The sequence below is a fragment of the Plasmodium yoelii genome, assembly GCF_900002385.2.
Source record: "Plasmodium yoelii strain 17X genome assembly, chromosome: 13".
Classification (NCBI taxonomy): Eukaryota; Apicomplexa; class Aconoidasida; order Haemosporida; family Plasmodiidae; genus Plasmodium; species Plasmodium yoelii.
Window position 1 is genome coordinate 785,612 of NC_036185.2, and position 19,784 is coordinate 805,395.

The window sequence follows — 19,784 nt, forward strand, 5'->3', positions numbered from 1 at the left end:
TACTTTTTTAATTTATTAGCAATCGAAAAAAAATCAAATAAAAATATTCCCAAAATTCCATGTAAATAAAAGGAAAAAGTAAAAAAATAAAAAAATAAATAAATGAATAAAGGGAGCTATATATCAAGTATAAAAAAATGTTTATGAAAATAAAGTTAAAAAATATTATACTAATAATAATATTAAAGGATGATGAAAAGGTTTCATGGCACAAATAAAAATATTAGTGCATAATACAGGTACTAGTATTTATCAAAAAATTGATTCTTTATTACTTATTATTATATATATTTATTCTGCATTATTTTATAATTAGTATCCTTGAATTTTTGCTACTATTTTTTTTTTTTAACAATTTTTTAATATTATTTTTCCTAATAATTTGTAAATAAACAAAGTAGTGTTATATCCATATATTATATATAATTATGTATACATATATAACTAAATATTTTTTTTTTTTTTTTTTTGTCCATATTTTGCATGTTGTTTTGTAAATTCGTTAAATCATTTCTTTTCTTAGTACAACAAATATACTAGTCATTTTTTTTGTTCTTTATCGTACAATTTTTTAATATAAAAAAAGAAAAAAAAAAAAACAAGGAACAAATAGAAAAATATAAAAATATAAATAAAAAAATATAAAAATATAAAAATACAAATATAAAAATATAAAAATACAAAATGATTTTTAAGAAAGTGTCAATTGATTCCTCTTTGCTGAAAAGGTAATAAAAAAATATCAACTATTATATGATATAGAAATATCATATATTTAAATTATATGGATATAGGCAATTATATTTGGTTCCAATGTGATTTCCAAGCTATATGAAATAAAAGATTTTGAAACAATTTATATTTTCAAATGATTGTACTAATTTTTCCTTTGTGGTTATACACCTTATATAATTATTCTTCTCTATAATTACATAAATTTATCTTCTTATTTTTAGATTGAGTAAAGAAGGGTTAGTATCCATTGAAGTTGCCAAAGCTAGCGATGTAAAGATATTAAACAAAGACAATGTGGAAAATAGTACAAACAAAAATAGGGATTTGAAAAAGAAAAAAAATAATAATAAACTCAGTAAAGTTACAAAAAAAACAATTACAAAGAAGGAAAAAAAAACAAAAAAAAAAAACATAAAAAAAAACAATAATAATGATAGTGACAGTGATAAGGCAAGCAAATCTGTAAAACCGAATGAAACATTTAAGACGATTGAGGATGACCATAAGGATCGCACAAAGACTAAAATAGAAGTAAAAAAAAAAAGAAAAAAAGTGCGAGGGAAAAAAAAAAATAAAGTAAAAATAAAAATAAATAAAGATAAAAATAAAAGTGAAAATTCATCTGGAAAAAAAGAAAATGATGTAGAACCCCAAAATTATGATAAAAATATGAGTAAGCAAAGTAACGAAGAAAATAACATAAAAGAGGTTGAACAAAAAAAGAAAAAAATATTTGATATAGAACAAATTATAAAAAATGAAGAAAATTTTAAAAATATAAAAGAAATAAAATATAAAATACATTGTTCTAAATGGAATAAAAATAACGAATTGAATATATCTCATAATATAATCAAATCATTATATGATCATAATTTTTATAGTCCTAGAGAAATACAAAGTAAAACATTGCAACATTCTATAAATGAAAAAAAAGATATAATTGTTGTATCAAAAACGGGAACAGGAAAAACGCTAACCTTTTGTTTGCCTATATTAAGCAATATATTACAAAATAAGTTAAAAGAATTTCATACCAAAAATAACAAAATAAATAATAGCGAAAAAAAAGCAAATAAAAAAACAGATAAAAAAACAAATAAAAAAACAGGACAAAAATTTAGATGCCTAGTATTAGTCCCAACACGTGAATTAGCTGTTCAAATCTTAAATCATTTTAATTATGTTAATAAATATATTAACATATATATTATAACAATTATAGGAGGCTTAAATATTAATAAACAACTAAGACTAATATCAAAGAAACCAGAAATTATTATTTGCACTCCTGGTCGATTAAAATATTTTTTACAATTAGAAGATAAAATTAATTATTTATATAACATGAAAAATGTAAGATATTTTGTTTGTGATGAAGTAGACAAAATGATTGAAACATCTTTTATAAATGATATCCATTTTATTTCAAAACATTTATATAAATGTGTGGATGAAAAAAAAAAATTTATTCAAACATTTTTATTATCAGCAACATTAAGTTTAACAGTTCAATTACATAATGAAAATCTAGCTAAGCTATTAAATTATATTTCCATAAGAAAAAATAAATCATATATAATTGATTTAACAAATGAAAAAGATCATGACCAAAACAAAATTCTAACTTTTAATAATAATGATATAAATTATAATAATTCAACCTTTTTACCTGACCATTTAACACTAAATATAATTAAATGTGAAAAAAAAATTATTTTACATAAACTTTATTATTTATTAAAATTATATATTTTAAAGGATTTACCAACTAATAAAGAAAATAAAATTAAAAAAATTATTATATTTCTGAATACTATTAAATTAGTAAAAGATGTTAGTACAATATTTAAATACTTATTTTTTGAATCAGGTTTAGAATCATCTTTACCTAATAAATATAAAACAAATTTATCTTTGTCTAAAAAAATTAATATATATTCAATACATTCTAAACAAAAATTAAAAGAAAGAATTCAAAGTGTATCCAAATTTACAGAATCAAATAATAGTTCGATTCTTTTTTGTACTGATGTTATGAGTCGAGGAATAGATTTGAATAAATGTGATTTAATTATTCAGCTTAATTGCCCAATTTCAGACATTACTTTTATTCATAGATCTGGTCGAACAGCTAGAAACTTGAAATCAGGTAAGAAAAGGCGGAAAATATCTACACAAAAAACCCCTTCAATAATGTAATGAACATTGCCAAACCTCATACATTTGTAATAATTTATAATTTTTTTTTAGGCGAATGTATTTGTTTTATCACAGATGATGAAATATCTAAGTGGAATATTTCACTCAAAAAAATTGGCTTGAATTTAAAAGATCTTAAAGAATATGAACATGTAAAAACAATACCAAATAATGAATTTTCAAAAATAAATAAATCAATTGAATATTGTAATGAAATATTACAATTACAAAATAAAATAAAAACTAATAAAGAAAAATCTAATTTAAGTAAACTAGCCAAAGATGCAGAATTATCAAATGATGATGATATAACTTCAGATTCAGATAATCCATTTCCTAAAAAAACAAATGAACATATTTTTAAAAATCTATTTCGTTTAAAAAAACAATTATATAATACACTCTACCATGAATAAATCTCTTATTTACATTTTTCCTTATATATTCTTATCCATATTTATATTTTAAAAAAAATGTGATCATCTTTCAGAATCACAAAAAATTAATTTCACATATACATATATATTTTTTTTTTGTAATAATTCGTTGTTTATTTTTTTCCATTTCTAATTCAAATCTTGTATTCTCCCATATAGGTACCAATTTTTTTAATCATATTAATATATACACATTTTTTTTTTTTTTTTTTTTTCAACTATGATTTGTCACAGCAATATAATATCGCTGTTGTAGTAAAACACATTTGTAACATCATTAAAATTGTTTTCATAAAAATATATAAATAATAATCTATCTAATCAAATTATATTCACAAAATTGTTCATAATATTTGACCCATAATATTTTATCCATAATATTTTATCCATAATATTTTATCCATGTATATGTCAAATTATTTACACAATTTATTTTCTTCATTTTTTTTAATTGTTTGAAAAATTTAATATATAAAATAATAAAAATATATTATATATATAACAGTCGGGTGAGAAAAATAAAATTATTTTTTTTTATCGAAATATTCATTTTAGTTAGTTTTACCAATTTAGGTCATTTTTTTCTCTATGGCAAAATTTTTTAGTATCACAAAAGTAGTTCTTTTTTGGTGAGTCATTGAACCTACCACTTATGAGCCTTTCTTAACTTGATTTAAAAAAATAAGAACAAAAATAAGAACAAAAATAACAAAAATAAGAATAAAATAAGAATACTGTTTATGAGCCTAAAAAAGGAGGGGGTAGTATCTCATAATGCAATACCCATTCTTAGTACAAAAAAATGGCCACTTTGATTACCCGTAGATTTAATAAATATAATATACCCCGTGTAATAAATAATACAAAAGTTCACAAAATATATAGAGAAACAAATAAACGACATGAAGATGATTTATTCAAAATCTATAACAAAGAGTTGGTAGCATTCCCATATGAAGAAGATAAATATAATGAATTGCTAAATATAAAAGTGAATAAAGAAAATAGAAATATAGCCGATTTTTATTTTAATCCAAATATATATATAAATGTACATAATAATAAAATAAAAAATTTAGAGTTCTCTGATTTTGATCTTGAAAATGTGGATAAATATTTCTTATTTGAAAAAGAATATTTAGATACTTATTTTCCTGAAGGTTTAGCAGGAGAAATACCAAAAGATATTTTAATGCACAATACTGATAATGATAATTTTGATCTATTTTTAAATAAAATAAAAAAAGAATCTGTTAATACATCTAATTCATTGATACCACAAAAACACAACTTTGAACATCTGAAAGGTGTAGGAATACTTTACAGAAAATTGACACATGAAATTATAAATGAATTGAGAATTTGTGAACAAAATTATAAAATATCTAATAAACGAGAATCATATAATTTAGATAAATATTTTTTAAATAATCAAAATGTTGATGTATATTATGATAATACAAAAAATGTTACCAATCCTACTTATATAAATAATGATGAAGAAAAAATACAAACATATGATAAATCAAAAAACAATATATATAAAAGTAGATCAATATTAATAGATGGAAAAAGAGGAACAGGAAAAAGTTGTATATTAAACACTGTTGTTTTATGGGCTAAACTCCGTTCTTGGATTGTTATTTTTATTCCAGATATTAAAAAATATAAATTTGATATAAACACTATTGTTAGAAGTAACACAAATTTATATATACAACCTGAATTAAGTAAAGAATTTCTGGAAAATATATTAAAAGTTAATGAAAAATATTTAAAAGAAATAAAAATATTTAAAGATATTTTATATAATACATGTCTAGATGGAACACATTTATTTTACAATAAAAAAATTTATAATGATATTATAAAAAAAACTATAGAAGAAGAAATAGCTAATGATAATAATTATTCTAAATTAAATGATATAGAACAAAATATGTATAGACAAAAATTATATAAATTTTATCAAGATAATATCAAAATACCCAACATTTTAGATAAATTTCCTATGCCTCAAAATTTAGTAGAATTAATAAATATAGGTATTAATAATTCTGCTTATTCAAATTTATGTGTATATATATTATTTGAACATTTGAAAAAACAAACACAATTCCCTATCTTAATAGCTGTTGATCAATTTAATTATAATTTAAGTGTTTCTGAATATTTATCTATAAATTTTGAAAATACGAAATATAATGGATATATTCCAACTTATTATTTTACTATACCCAAATTATTATTACAATGGAATACTTCAAAATATAAAAGATGTGTTAAAATAGTATCTACTTGTTGGGATAGAGAAAACAGAAGAAATTTCAGACCAGATCTTCTTGGAATAAATAAAAAAGAAACTAAAACTCTTCGAAATTTTACTCTTATTGAATTTAAAAATTATGTTTCTCATCTTTTCAATCAAAATGTTATATACAATTTTGACATTAATAAATTGGAATATTTTTACATGTTAACAGGTTATTCTATTCTTTTTTTTTATCTTTCATAAATATCTACATATCAATATATATAACTACAAAAATAAAACACATATTTAACCCTTTCCCATTTTTTAGGAGGAAATGGCTTTCAGGCAAGGAAACTTCTAACAACTTTGTACTAATTCAAAAATAAACATATCAAATTTAAATATGCTAATCTAAAAAAAAAACATTTTAAAATGAATTATCATTTTTTTGTATTCCACATTTTTTTCATATAATCTAATTTAGCACACTCTTTATTTGTGCTTACAGTTTTATCGTTCATATGTAACCTTGTTTTTTTTATTTGAAAGGGATTTGTTTTTTTTTTTTTCTCTTTCAAAATATTATTTGCTACCAACAAATTTATTTAACTTATAAATGTTTTAAATAAGCTCGTGAATAATTTAAATAGTTACCATAAAAATTAAAATAAAATAAAGTGGGTAAATAATAAAGTGGGTAAATAATAAAGTGGGTAAATAATAAAGTGGGTAAATAATAAAGTGGGTAAATAATAAAGTGGGTAAATAATAAAGTGGGAAAATAATAAAATGTTAAAAGACAAAATAATAAAATATCGGGCGAGTGAAATGAAATGCCAAACGCATAATTCTCGCCCTCATTAGCTCTGCATCTCCCTCAAGAATTGATGCATATACTGATACGAATATACATAGATATATATAATACTTTCAAAATATATTTAAACATAAATAAGCGTGTATATATATATGGGTGAATGAATTTTTATATCCAAACACAAACGCTCCACAAAAAAATGGCTTGTATATGAAGCGCTGGAAATCAAATAAAAATGAAATTAATTAAGTAAAAATAAATAAATAATAACGTAAAAAAGCAAAATGACAAATTTAAACATAAGATGAATTGACTTTTTATGACCTCAATAAACCAAATTAAAAAAAAAAAAAAAAAAAAAAAAAAAATTGCAAAGTTGTAAAGTAAAGAAGTTGCAAAGAAATTGTAAAGAAATTCCAAAGAAGTTGCAAAGAAATTCCAAAGAAATTGCAAAAAAATTCAGTTTTATGGTCTATTTTTCACACACATATATATTTTAATAAACGAAGAATTTCATATTATGCTAATTTAAAAATCCTCATAATTCCCCTCTAAAAATTCATGTTTCAATAAATCAATCGGAGAAGCCCGACGAGTTGGATCAATTCGTAATATATTATATAAAAAGTCACAAAATAAATCATGTTTAATAATATTATATAAAGGAAGAGATTTTTTGACATGCTTAATTGAATCTATACTTGATGCATTTTCAGGCCAAGCTAATCTTAAATTCTTTTTATCTATATATTTATAACCATTAGTTTTTGTAGCTTCATATAACATCTTTTTAGGTATAGGTTCTATAATATTTTCCATAAGTGCTAAATGTTCTAAATGTTCATGAGTTTTAAATAATAAATTACCAGTATATAATTCTGCTAATATACAACCAAAACTCCACATATCACTAGATACATCCCAACCTAAATTTAATATAACTTCTGGGGCTCTATATTGTCTAGTATTAATTATAGATCCATGATAATCACTTTTAAATGTAGCACATCCAAAATCAATTATTTTTATTCCTTTAGATTTAGATCGATATATTTGAATTTTTTTTCCATCTGTAACTCTTTTAACAGTTACTATTTTTTTTTCAAAATGTGGGTCATCTAATAAAATATTTTCAGGTTTTAAATCTGTGTGTGTTAATTTTATTTTTCTTAAATAATGTAATGCTTTTAAAATTTCTATACAATATAATTTTATATCTTCAATATGAAAACCATTATAATCATTTTTTGTGATTATTTCATAAAGGGATGGTCCTAAAGGTTCAAATATTAAACACATATGATCATGATACATAAATTTACCATGATATCTAACTATATTATTATTTTTTATATCATTGCTTTGAATTTTTTTTAATATATCAGCTTCAATTTTTGCTGATTTTGTATATTTTTTTACGTTTCGAACAACTTTTACAGCATAATATTTTTTATTAACAATATGCTGACATAACAAAACTCTTCCAAATGTTCCATCACCCATTTTTCTCATAACCTTATAATGATCATTTAAAATCATTCCTTTTTCCCAACTAAAATGAACAATTTCATCATCAGAATAATTATTATCATTCACTTTTTTTTTTTTTTGTTTTCGCATACTTTCATTTCTGCTACTACTTTTAGATGTTTCTGTTCTATATCTTTTATTCCCTTTTTTTGTTTTATTATCATTTTCATAACTTGATTCATATGAATCACTATTTCCTCGAGACTCATCAATCATCCCCCTTCTACTATCATTATCACTACTAATTCGATTTTTTGCTTCTTTATATTTTTTTTTTTTTTTTTTCACTTTATCATAATAACTACTATCCCTAGATGAATCAGATAAACTCTGTTCACATGTACTATGCCCTTTATTAAATCCATTAATTTGACTATTATCACTTTTACTATCAATAATATATCTTCTTTTTCTATTTATTTTATTATTACTATAATTATAAGATATATTATTTTTTTTTTTTATTTTATTATTATTATAATAATAATAATCCATATTTTTACCTGTTTTATTTTTATAATCATCATATTCCTTATAGACTTTTCCATAATCTTTTCTTGGTGAATCTTTATTATTTGTTATAATACTACTATTTTTTTTTAATAAATAATTATTTCCTTTATTTCTATCATATTTTTTTTTATAATAATAATTATAATTATAATCATCTTTACTACTAATTTTTTTGTCATGACCAGCATATATCTCACGTCTATTTGAATAAAGTTTTCTCTTGTTCAAATTTTTTTTTTCTAGATCAGTATTATTATAACTTCCTGATTCAGTTTTATAACTACTTCCATAATACATTTTTTTTCTTTTTAATGTACTACTATCATTAATTAAATAATATTCATTATTATAAAATATATTTCCTTGGCCAAAATGTGTATCATAATATCGCCTATCACTAAATAATTTTTTTTTATAAGAATAATATGTTCTTTTTTTTGATAAATTATAATTTTTTATATATTTATTTCGATAATCTTCATTATATCTTGACTCTAAATATACTTTATAATGTTTTGGATCTTTATCATATAATTTTTTTGTTGAAGAACAACTTCTTTTTCGTACATTTTTATTATATCCTCTTATTATATGATCATTTATACCATATCCTTTATATTTTTTGTTATATTTATTTTTATATTTCGAAGTGCTTAAGCTTTCATAACTTCGATTTCTTTTGTTTCGTATTTGGTGCCTATGCCCATTACCATTCATGTTATATCTATAGTAATAATTATTATTGTTATTATCACGCCATGATGCCTCGTAATAATATTTATTGGGACTATTGTTTCTATATATGTTTGAAAACCCCATGTATTTATTTTTTACTTGATTTGTATAATATTTATAGTAATATGTTCTATATTTATTTTTATATTTTTCATTCATACCGTTATTGTATACATTTTTGTTCATTTTATTAGTATATATATTTTTTTTACATATATACAAAATTAAATATAACTACTTGAACAAGTCAGGTAATAATACATAATGCTACTACTCCATTCTATCAAAATACAAAACATTACTTTTTTTTAACTAAAAATTTTGAGTTATTTTTTTTGAAAATTGACTTTAATATGAAAAAAAAATGGCGCATTATACCTGTGTATACATTTTACTCATTTATTTTATCAACCTATACAAATATTAAAACGTTATATATAAAATACAATTATACATATTTATAAAATATAAATACAGTGTGGATAAAAAAAAAAAATATATATATATCACATTTTTACAAATATATGCATACATACATACATGCAATATTAATTCCAAATAAAGTCTACGATTTATGAACGTTAAAACTGCACTTTCAATTTTTTTTTTTGATGTTATATTGCAACATTATTTTTAAATTAATTTACATCTTTCGAAAAAAAAAAAAAAAAAAAAAAAAAAATAAAAAAAAACGTAACAAAATGAGCATTTGCTATTTTGCGTAATTGTTCATACAAATTTTATGTAAACATTTTTCTTTTTTTTTAATAAATAAAAAAAACAAAATTAAAGTAAAAAGGATGCACAAACGTTATATACATTTGTCAGCGTCGAAAAAAAAATATATATATCATAAAAATTAACCAACATAATTATTTATTTAATTTTTTAAATTATATTATATAAATAAATATAGGAGAGAAACACTTATTATTATGCTTGTACCTAAATATATATACAACCATATTGCAACCACAGAAAAAAAACGTATTATCATTAACAAGACAAATATATAATTTGTGTTGATTTAACAATGTACTAAATCTATAAAATATTATTACATATTCATGTTTTTTAGTAATATGATATTTTGGCTATGCATAAAAAAAGTGATATATATATTTCCAAAGAATAAAAAATTGATTTTCAAGATCGTAAAATAATATTAATTAAAAAAAAATAGCATACAAGAATATATAATTAAAATAAAAAAAAATTAAATAAAACCCTATATATATTATCATTTATATAGCTATAATTAACAACCATTAGATGGTGTTATATGTGCATGTTTTTTTTTTCAAGTATTATAGCTTTTAAGGGTGTGCATATTATTTTATTTATGTATATACAAATATATTTTTTGTACAGTTACATATAAAACTGTAATAACATAAACAAACAGTTATTGTTGTATATATTTTTTTAATAACTCTCATCAGTTTCTTTTTTTTTTTTTTTTTTTTTTCCATAAAATTGTAAGTATAATGAATAAAAATATAAATGATAAATCCCAGATGTGTGAAAAAGGAGATAATATCGAAATTCTTAAAACTTTAGACCCAATAATTAAAGAATTTCAAACTAATTTTAGATTAATAAATTCCAATTATTCATTAACAGATTTTGAAAATTTACTAAACCCTATTGAATATGCTGAATTTAATTCATTTTTGGCATATTTTATTTGTTCTCTTTTTTATTCATATTTAAAAATATCTGGAAATTTGATAAATAATGATCATGTCATTAAAAAGGAACTAAAAAAAGTTCAATTGTTAATGAAAGAAATAAAAGAAAAAAGTCACCAAAATACCAAACAAAATAATCAAGAAAAACGAACTATCAAACTTAATAAAGATGCGACAAAGAGAATAATAAATTCATGTGTTTCTTATAACAATGATTTAAAAAAAAGAAAATGCAAAGAAGATGAATAATTATTATATTTTTTTAAGTGATAAACTTTGTATCATTCATTTTTGTTTTATGATATAAAAATAAATTTTGTATTTTTAAACCCTTCAATTGCTAAGACAATACACAGGCATTTTTATGCATAATTCATGTACAGAAAAATATTAAAATAATATTTTCTTTTTTTTATTAATAATCCGTTTCTTTTTTTTTTTTTTTCACATATATAATTCTCTACAACATAAATATTATTTTTCTATAATCAAATATTTTCTTATTTAATACATATATTCATTCGTCTTAGTCTTTTTCATTATATTATATTCAAAGTATGAATAACAATAATATATATTTTTTGGTTAAATGTAAAAAACATAGTTTTTCCATACATATATATATATATATATATATTTTGCACATATTTAACCTTTTTCAACGTTACTATATAATTATGTTTTATTTTTTTTTAAAAAGATATTCGTATAATATTTTATTTAGCTATATACAAACACATTTGATATTTCCCAAAAAACATTTAAAAATTTTGATAATAAAAAAGAAAAAGTGAAAAAAATATATATCCAAAATAGAAAATCAATAATACGTCCTTTATATCATAATGCTGATGTATTTTTCAAATCATAGTGATATAATATAGTAAACATATTAGCCAATTCAAATGTGCTACTCATAAACAATCTTTTATACATGTGTGTATTTGTACATCGAGGAATTGGATACAATTATATTCCTTATTTAATATGACCAAGTCATATATATGATGTACAACTTTGCTATATGTAATATTATACTGAATTGTATGTATAACTCAACACATGTACATGCATATGACATGCATATGCATATGTATACGCTTTAGTGCGAACGTTTTATAAAAATTTCTGATATCGAATATTTTCAAAAATTTGCCTAAAGCATTATTTCCTATATACGAATATTCCTTCTTTTTAGTGTTCGCAAGTGATATAGAATATATTAAAAAAAATAAAAAAAATATTCAGTTGAAAAAAATATGATTATATATATTTCCGCTTGTATTTAAACTCAAAAAAATAGTACTAATAATAATACCAAAATAAAAAATTATGATTATTAAATAATGAAATAACATAATATATTAAATTATTTCATATAAAAAAAATTATTGTAATATAATAAATTTACTGATGGTCAAAGTATTGAAATGTATGTATGTATATATATATATTATTATGTGCGTAATTAATTAATTTTTTTTTTTATGTACTTATTAAAAATAATATATCCATACATTTCTTCTTAGTGCAATCCTATGCATGTATATTCAAAATCCTTTTTTTAAAAAAACATTTTTATTTATATATTTTTTATAAATTAACTCTTTTTTCAATTAAAGAATATTTAAAAATAAACCATTTTTTTAATTCGAAAAAAAGTGACGAATTTTTAAAAAAAAAAATAAATGAATATAGACATAGGTACAAAATATATGCATAAAAATATATTCATAAAAACATGTTTATATCTTTTTTTTTTATTTTTTTTATTTTTTTTTATTTTTTCCTTTTCTTTTTTATAATATATATTTTATGAGGAATTTAATTGTATAGTTTTAAGAAATAAAACATAAATAGAAAAATTAATATTTAAAACATTTGATTTTGTTTTGAATTTATTATTTTTTGTATGTTATGTTAATATATTTTTAATTATATGAAAATAATAATGTAAAATAAACGTATGGGTGATTAATATGCAATTTCTCACTAGCGGCAGATTTTTTGTAAATTTCAAAAATAACATTTTATACAAAAGGTTCATAAATAAACTAATAAATAATATATATGTTTTTTTTTATTTGCATAATACGTTAGCAAACGTGAAATGCTTATAAATTAAAACGCCAAATAATTTAAATTGTAAATAAATAGGCCCAATGTTTTAGTTATACATATTTATATATATATATATATACATACGTATATCTTTAATCTCAATAAAAATTTGATAAATTCATGAATAATTCATTAAATATGTGCAAACCGAATTATATATAAGGAAAGTACATATTTGTATTGAAGAGTTGTAAAAAAAACACATTCGCGTGATAATAAGCTTTTTTTTCTTTTTTGCACACGCTTTATTTTTATTTTATAATTTTTCAAGCATATATACTTTCGGCATTGATTAAAGAAAGAGCATATAAATAAATATATGTGTTAAAATCATAAAAACTATTAAAGCGTACACATATATATATATATATATATGTATATTCCCATATATTTTGTGTATAAATATATTACGGAAGGTGAGCCAGATTAAAACGCAGAAAACATATATGTCTAATAAAAATATCACAGACTTTTATTATTCGAATTCCCACATGTTCTTTTGTATATTTATACCCCTACATATTATTTGCTTTATTATATTCTAGTATATTTCAGCAATTAATAACACAAATTTATTCACATAAAAACGTTATTTGTGTATATTATTAAAACCATATTTTTTATGACATCAAAATTTTTGTAGAAATTTGATCTTATATAATTTTTTAAACAAATAATATATTTTTTTCTTCTTTATAAATAATTGCTTCCGAACTGGTTAAGTAAAAATAAGAAAAAAAAAAAAAAAAAAAAAAAAAAAAAGGAATTGTACTTTGTTTTTCCATTTTTAAATGACTTATATATTAAAATTATTTAATTAAACGATCGAATAAATGACTGATATACAAATACAAAATCAAAATAATAATTTGGGTACTAATAAAAAAGAATTTGACCATAGATTTGATGATAAACCGTTAAGAATCTTATGTGTAAAAAACATACCAAAAGAGACAACCGAAAATGAATTATTAGAATTGTTTAAACCCTTTGGTTCCATAGAAAATATAAATCTTAAAGTCAATAAAAATGTTGGACCATATGCTATATATGCACATGTTTATTTTAGTACTCCGGAGGAGGCTAAAAGATGTTTAAAGCAAATGAATGGGAAAATTTTAAGTAATTATTTAACAATAACATTTTATATTTTTATTTTTTTTTTTTTTTTAATATTTACCATATCTATTCGTTTGTATATATTGTAATTCATACAACTACATACACTTTTAATGCATATATTTTCTTTACTTTTATTATAAATAATGTTTTAACAAAATATCAACATATGCATACATAGTTATACATATTCGTCCCCTTTTTCTTTTCTCGGTTTGTGATTATATAGATGGTCGAGCTTTAAGAATTGATTACAAAAAAAATAATACAAAATTAGGTGATGGAGAAGAAGATAATAATAATAATTATAATAATAATAATATGGGAAACAATAACCCGAATAACAATAATAAATTTCATAAAAAGACGAATCGAACAAACCAATTTTATAATAATCAGCTCTACAATAATCGTTATGTTAATAATAATAATAAGCGCCCTATCCGAAATGTAACAATTAAACTTTATCTATTATTATTCATGTTTTATAAATTGAAAATTCTTTATTTTTTTTATTATTTGTAAAGTAGCCAATTCCCATTCGCATTCGCATTCGCATTCAAATTCATACATTTTTTTCTTTTTTTTCCTTTTTTCCCTTTTCTTCCTTTTTTTCCTTTTCTTCCCTTTTTTCATTATAGGGGTTTACAACAGGAGATGGGCTGATCAACCAACATGACGCAGACATAAACTATTCCAGAGAATACGAAGTAATAAATTTTACATGAATAAATATTATTTCCATTTTTAAAACTACACACATTTTGTAATAAAATATATTTTTTTTATTTGCTCCACTTTTATAGCCAAACAAAAGAATGCGTATGGGAAATTTCAATGATAACCCAAATTTAAACAACATAAATAATGATGCAGAATTAAATAAACTATTAAGAGAATATGAAAATAAAAAAGACTCAAATAATAATGAAGTTGAAAATATTATCCAAACATTGATTAATGGTATAACACATAAAACGCCAAGAGTCAAATTATTTTTGTGTGACCATTTGAGAAAATGTGTTCAGCATGTTTTTAACAGGCCTTGTATAAATATACCAAATAATAATAACATAGCAAATAATAATAACATAACAAATAATAATAACATAACCAACTTAAATAACAACCCTATGTCGAATTTGCAAAATTATAAAAATATCAACGAATTTGAAAAAAAAAAAATATACAACAATAATAATACCATTTTGTGGAAAGGAATTCTTGAAATGAAAAACAAAGACAGCTTAAACATTAATGCATATGGATTAAATGGTGATGTAAATAATTTCTTAAATAATAATATAAAAAATATAACAATTAGCCATAGAAAAAAAATGAAAAATTTACCAAAAATTGAAGCCATTTATTATTTTGAAATACAAAATGAAAAAGATATAAATATTTTTGAATCATATAAAAATTATTTTAATAATAAAGATAGAGTTGGTTTAGCATCAGCAAATGAAAATTGGCATTTTTATATTATATTCCCTGGAACACCAATATTTAATGAAATTATAAATGCGAATAATAATATTCAAATCAGTTTTAATAACACGTTTATAGGTGTTGTATCATATAATCCTCAAATATTAGAAATGAATATCCCAAGAAAATTAAATCCCTCTCAAGATGATGCACCAATTATTAACATGCCTCCCACTAGCAATAATAGCATTTACAACAATAACAATTATAACAATAACAATAACAATTATAACAATAACAATTTGGCAAGCAACCTTAACAATATTGAAGAGCATAAAAAAAGTGAGTCCGAAATAAATACTAATGATCAAACTGAAAACGATGATAATAAAAATGAGTTACCAAATTGGCTGAATCAATTTAGCTCTCTAGCAGCATATCTTGTCAAAAAATAAAAAAAAAACGAGAAAAAAAAAATACATAATAAATTTTAAATACAGTTCATATCATTTTCTTCTGGGATATTTGTTGGGAAGCAATTGCTTTATCCCCATACCCAAATTAAATTAAATTTTTTTTTTGTGAGCATGCAAGAATATTTTCCCCAATAATCATCTCCGAATATTTCATACCAATAATATTAAATTAATTACAAAGAATATCAAACAAATCAAAAAAAAAAAAAAAAAAAAAAAAAAAAGGAGAAAAGAAAGGGGACATTTTGTCTATCGAATAAATGCAGCCCCATTCAAGCTTAAATATATATACATTCATATTTGTGAGTGTTTATTAAAATTTTATATATTTACATTTATTGTACAATTAAGTAATTACAAAAAAAGAAAATATACTTGTATACGTTTGTCCAAGACATATTTTTTTTTTTTTTTTTAATTTTAAGAATATTTTTCCATTGTATATATACATATAGTGTATATACACATTTGTATACATATATATTTTATTTTTATTTTTATTTTTATTCTCTTCATTTAGTATTCGTTTCATTTTAACACCTTGAATGTTAATTTTTTTTTAATCATTTTTATAAAACTTATAAAAACCTATTTTTATTCTTTTATTCAAATTTTTTATTTTTATTATGTTCAATAAAACTTAAAAATATATAACACATATGAGCTTATGTCAAAACATAGGATAAAAATTTAATTATTTTTTATATAAATTTAAAAACTTAATTTATATTTGTAGTTTTTCATTTTTGTTGCTTTTTTAAATCATTGTTTTTCATGTAAACAAAAATTGAAAAAAAATATATGCAAAGGATACATATATATATGTGTACAAATATAAGTTTAAAAAAAAAAAAAAAAAAAAAATAAATAATATTTCATTTATTATTTACTAGTTAATGATGGGAAAGCTCTTGTATCATTTATATTTGGAGGATCTCTTTTTTTAAAATATTTTTCATCATATGGTGTTTTTGATTTAGTATCATTTTTATTATTCCAATTATCATGATTATCTTTTTTTAAATTTCTAAAATTTCTTCTAAACCCTGGAAGTCTATCAACACGTCCCCCCTCCTCTAAAATATATTGATAAACATTTATTGCTTTTCTTTTTGTATTTTCTACTTTATTATTTTCATCTGTATTATTATCATAACGTTTTGAATAATTATTTATTTTGTTATTTTTTTCACTCTTTTCATTTATTTCATTTTTATTTTTTTTTGCATTTTCAAGATTTTTGCTAAGATTTAATTTTTTTTCTTGTTGTTTTCTATATAAATCATAATCAATTGTAACTGCTTCATGTTTTCTACCATTATTTGATGACTCACCATAATTATCTCTTTTCATATTATCATACTTTGAATTATAATCATTAAACATTTTCTGTAAAAAAAAAAAATTAAAATAATGTATAAAATACATGCAGAAAAAATGTAAAATAAACTATTATTTTGAACAATACAACTATAATAAATCTCGCAACTAGCCATACACCACATTGCATATACATAGACCTTTCCTTTAGCTCGCCATTATCATTGTCATTATCAGCATGGCCATTATCAGCATTATCAACATTGTCAAATTATGCAGACAAACAAATAGAGAAAAGAGTAATGTCTTATTTTGTTTCTTACTTCTCTATAGTCGAATTTATTATAATTGTAGGATGGATTGTAATTTCGTCTATCCATTTTATAATCATAATTTCGTGATCCCCTATAAAAATTACTATTTACCATTAAATTTGTAGAAGTATTGCTATAGCTTCCTCTTTTTCTTGTAAATTTATTTCTTAAATTACTTCCTCGGGTATTATATGTGTCTCTATAACCTCTCATATAACTATTTTCATGTGGTTCATTTATTATATTGTTTGGGTATTTATTATATCTATCATAATATGTGTTAGGTATTTTCTTTGTATTATATTCTTTTATTGTTGGTAAAGAAATTTCCTTAACTTCACTTATTTCTTCAGGTTCTAAATTTTAGAAACAAAAAATAAATTCAAATATAGAGTAAAAAAAATAAAGACACTATCCATGTAACCAATTCTAAACGGTTAAACGGTTAAACGGTTAAATGTTTAATTTTTTTTTTTTTTTTTTTTTTTTTTTTTTGATTTTCCAAATTTCTTATAAGCTTACCAGGCTCATGTTTACTAGTTTCATGCTCACGTTTTTCATTTATTTTTTGAGTTTTTTTTTTTATATTTTTATCACGATGATCTTCATCGGAAGCATCAGTATCAAACACTGAATATTTGTTCGTTGTATGAACGCTATACTGTATTTTTGTCGCCATGTTATTACAATAATCCAACTGTTTGTTTGTATAAAAAAAATAAAAGAAAATTGTTAAAAATAATATATATATATATACATACATATATGCATATATAATGTACTTCACATATCTATTCAAATAAACTGAGAAGAAAAACATATCTCCATTTTTTTCTATTCCCCCATGTTTTCTGATTGTTTACATAAATTTATATACATATTATTGCATAAACATATCATACTCACCTTAGCCTAGTATTTTTTATTTTTCTATTTATTCAAAAATATAAAAAAATATATCCTACCCTTATTATTTTTATTCACTATTAAATATGTATATATATGTGGAATTGTTTTGTTATCTTCGTTTTTTTAATTCAATATATGCATTAAGCATTTAAAAAAATTATAATATAAAAAAGAATTCACTTTAATAAAAAAAATGGAGAACTAAAAAATTATATAAATATATTTATATATATATAATATATATATATATAATATATATATCCCTTGTATTCATGCAATCCTATAAAAAAACACCCCCAACACGTATATGGAATATTTACCTCCAAATATAATATTGCATATATATATAATATATACATATATATTTTTATATATATATAATATAATTATATACATAGGAACATATCAATCTTATTTTTCTTAATTTTTTTTCCTTTATTATTTTGGTTCTTTATTTATATTTTTTTATGTTTTTTTTTTTTTTCTCTCCAACTTGATTTATTATGGATGAAGATAGGAAATATTTTCCGGAATTAAATTTACCATTTTTGTTATCACCTCAAAATTGGAAAAAACCATATTACAAATATATTTTTATTTTTTTGTGTTTTCATTTGTTTAAACAATACAACATATATATATTCATTTTTTTAAGAATAAATTAATTCATACTTTTCTATAAGAAAAAAATAAAAGTATATATATATATATTTAGCAAATAAGTTTTGTATATATAGACGCGTGTACAAATAAAAATATATCGTAACTTCGTTATATCTCATTTAAGAAATAAAATAATGATTCTATATTTTGCAAGATAAATCTGTCAACAAACATTTTCTCTCTCTCTATACATATACATGCATACATATATATACATACATACATACATACATACATACATACATACATATACATACATTTTTTATAATACGCATTAATTTGCAACTTGATAAAATCAGCCTTCATAAGTTGGGGCCTCAAATTTTCCCACCAATTAGGTTGAGAACTAAAATGGCATTTTGATTGAATTGGCTTAATTCAATGCCATAGAAAAAAACAAAAAAAAAACAAAAAAAAGGGGAAAAAAAAACAGGAAAAAAACAGAAAAAAAAGGGGAAAAAAAAACAAAAAAAAGGGGAAAAAAAAACAAAAAAAAGGAGAAAAAAAAACAAAAAAA

The 19,784-nt window shown here is 20.8% G+C and overlaps 6 protein-coding genes across 6 annotated transcripts; 4 read left to right on the plus strand and 2 right to left on the minus strand.

Annotated features, from left to right (window-relative positions):
• Positions 1–684: 684 nt before the first annotated feature.
• PY17X_1312800 (ATP-dependent RNA helicase MAK5, putative) lies at positions 685–3,353 on the plus strand (the record flags this gene model as incomplete). Its single annotated transcript, XM_022957031.1, has 3 exons — positions 685–728; positions 957–2,887; positions 2,989–3,353. 3 exons carry the CDS (start codon positions 685–687, stop codon positions 3,351–3,353), a joined length of 2,340 nt encoding a protein of 779 aa, XP_022813515.1.
• An 823-nt stretch (positions 3,354–4,176) lies between these two features.
• On the plus strand, positions 4,177–6,003 carry PY17X_1312900 (mitochondrial ribosomal protein S29 precursor, putative; the record flags this gene model as incomplete). The annotated part of the gene is made up of 2 exons (XM_022957032.1): positions 4,177–5,857; positions 5,957–6,003. The coding sequence occupies 2 exons, from the start codon at positions 4,177–4,179 to the stop codon at positions 6,001–6,003; spliced, it is 1,728 nt and encodes a 575-aa protein (XP_022813516.1).
• A 970-nt stretch (positions 6,004–6,973) lies between these two features.
• On the minus strand, positions 6,974–9,409 carry PY17X_1313000 (serine/threonine kinase-1, putative; the record flags this gene model as incomplete). Its single annotated transcript, XM_722532.2, has 1 exon — positions 6,974–9,409. One exon carries the CDS (start codon positions 9,407–9,409, stop codon positions 6,974–6,976), a length of 2,436 nt encoding a protein of 811 aa, XP_727625.2.
• A 1,301-nt stretch (positions 9,410–10,710) lies between these two features.
• PY17X_1313100 (conserved Plasmodium protein, unknown function) lies at positions 10,711–11,163 on the plus strand (the record flags this gene model as incomplete). Its single annotated transcript, XM_022957033.1, has 1 exon — positions 10,711–11,163. The coding sequence occupies one exon, from the start codon at positions 10,711–10,713 to the stop codon at positions 11,161–11,163; it is 453 nt and encodes a 150-aa protein (XP_022813517.1).
• Positions 11,164–13,868: 2,705 nt separating this feature from the next.
• On the plus strand, positions 13,869–16,040 carry PY17X_1313200 (RNA-binding protein, putative; the record flags this gene model as incomplete). The annotated part of the gene is made up of 4 exons (XM_022957034.1): positions 13,869–14,157; positions 14,384–14,604; positions 14,796–14,864; positions 14,961–16,040. The coding sequence occupies 4 exons, from the start codon at positions 13,869–13,871 to the stop codon at positions 16,038–16,040; spliced, it is 1,659 nt and encodes a 552-aa protein (XP_022813518.1).
• A 903-nt stretch (positions 16,041–16,943) lies between these two features.
• Positions 16,944–18,374, minus strand: PY17X_1313300 (conserved Plasmodium protein, unknown function; the record flags this gene model as incomplete). The annotated part of the gene is made up of 3 exons (XM_022957035.1): positions 16,944–17,450; positions 17,705–18,051; positions 18,218–18,374. 3 exons carry the CDS (start codon positions 18,372–18,374, stop codon positions 16,944–16,946), a joined length of 1,011 nt encoding a protein of 336 aa, XP_022813519.1.
• Positions 18,375–19,784: the final 1,410 nt, after the last annotated feature.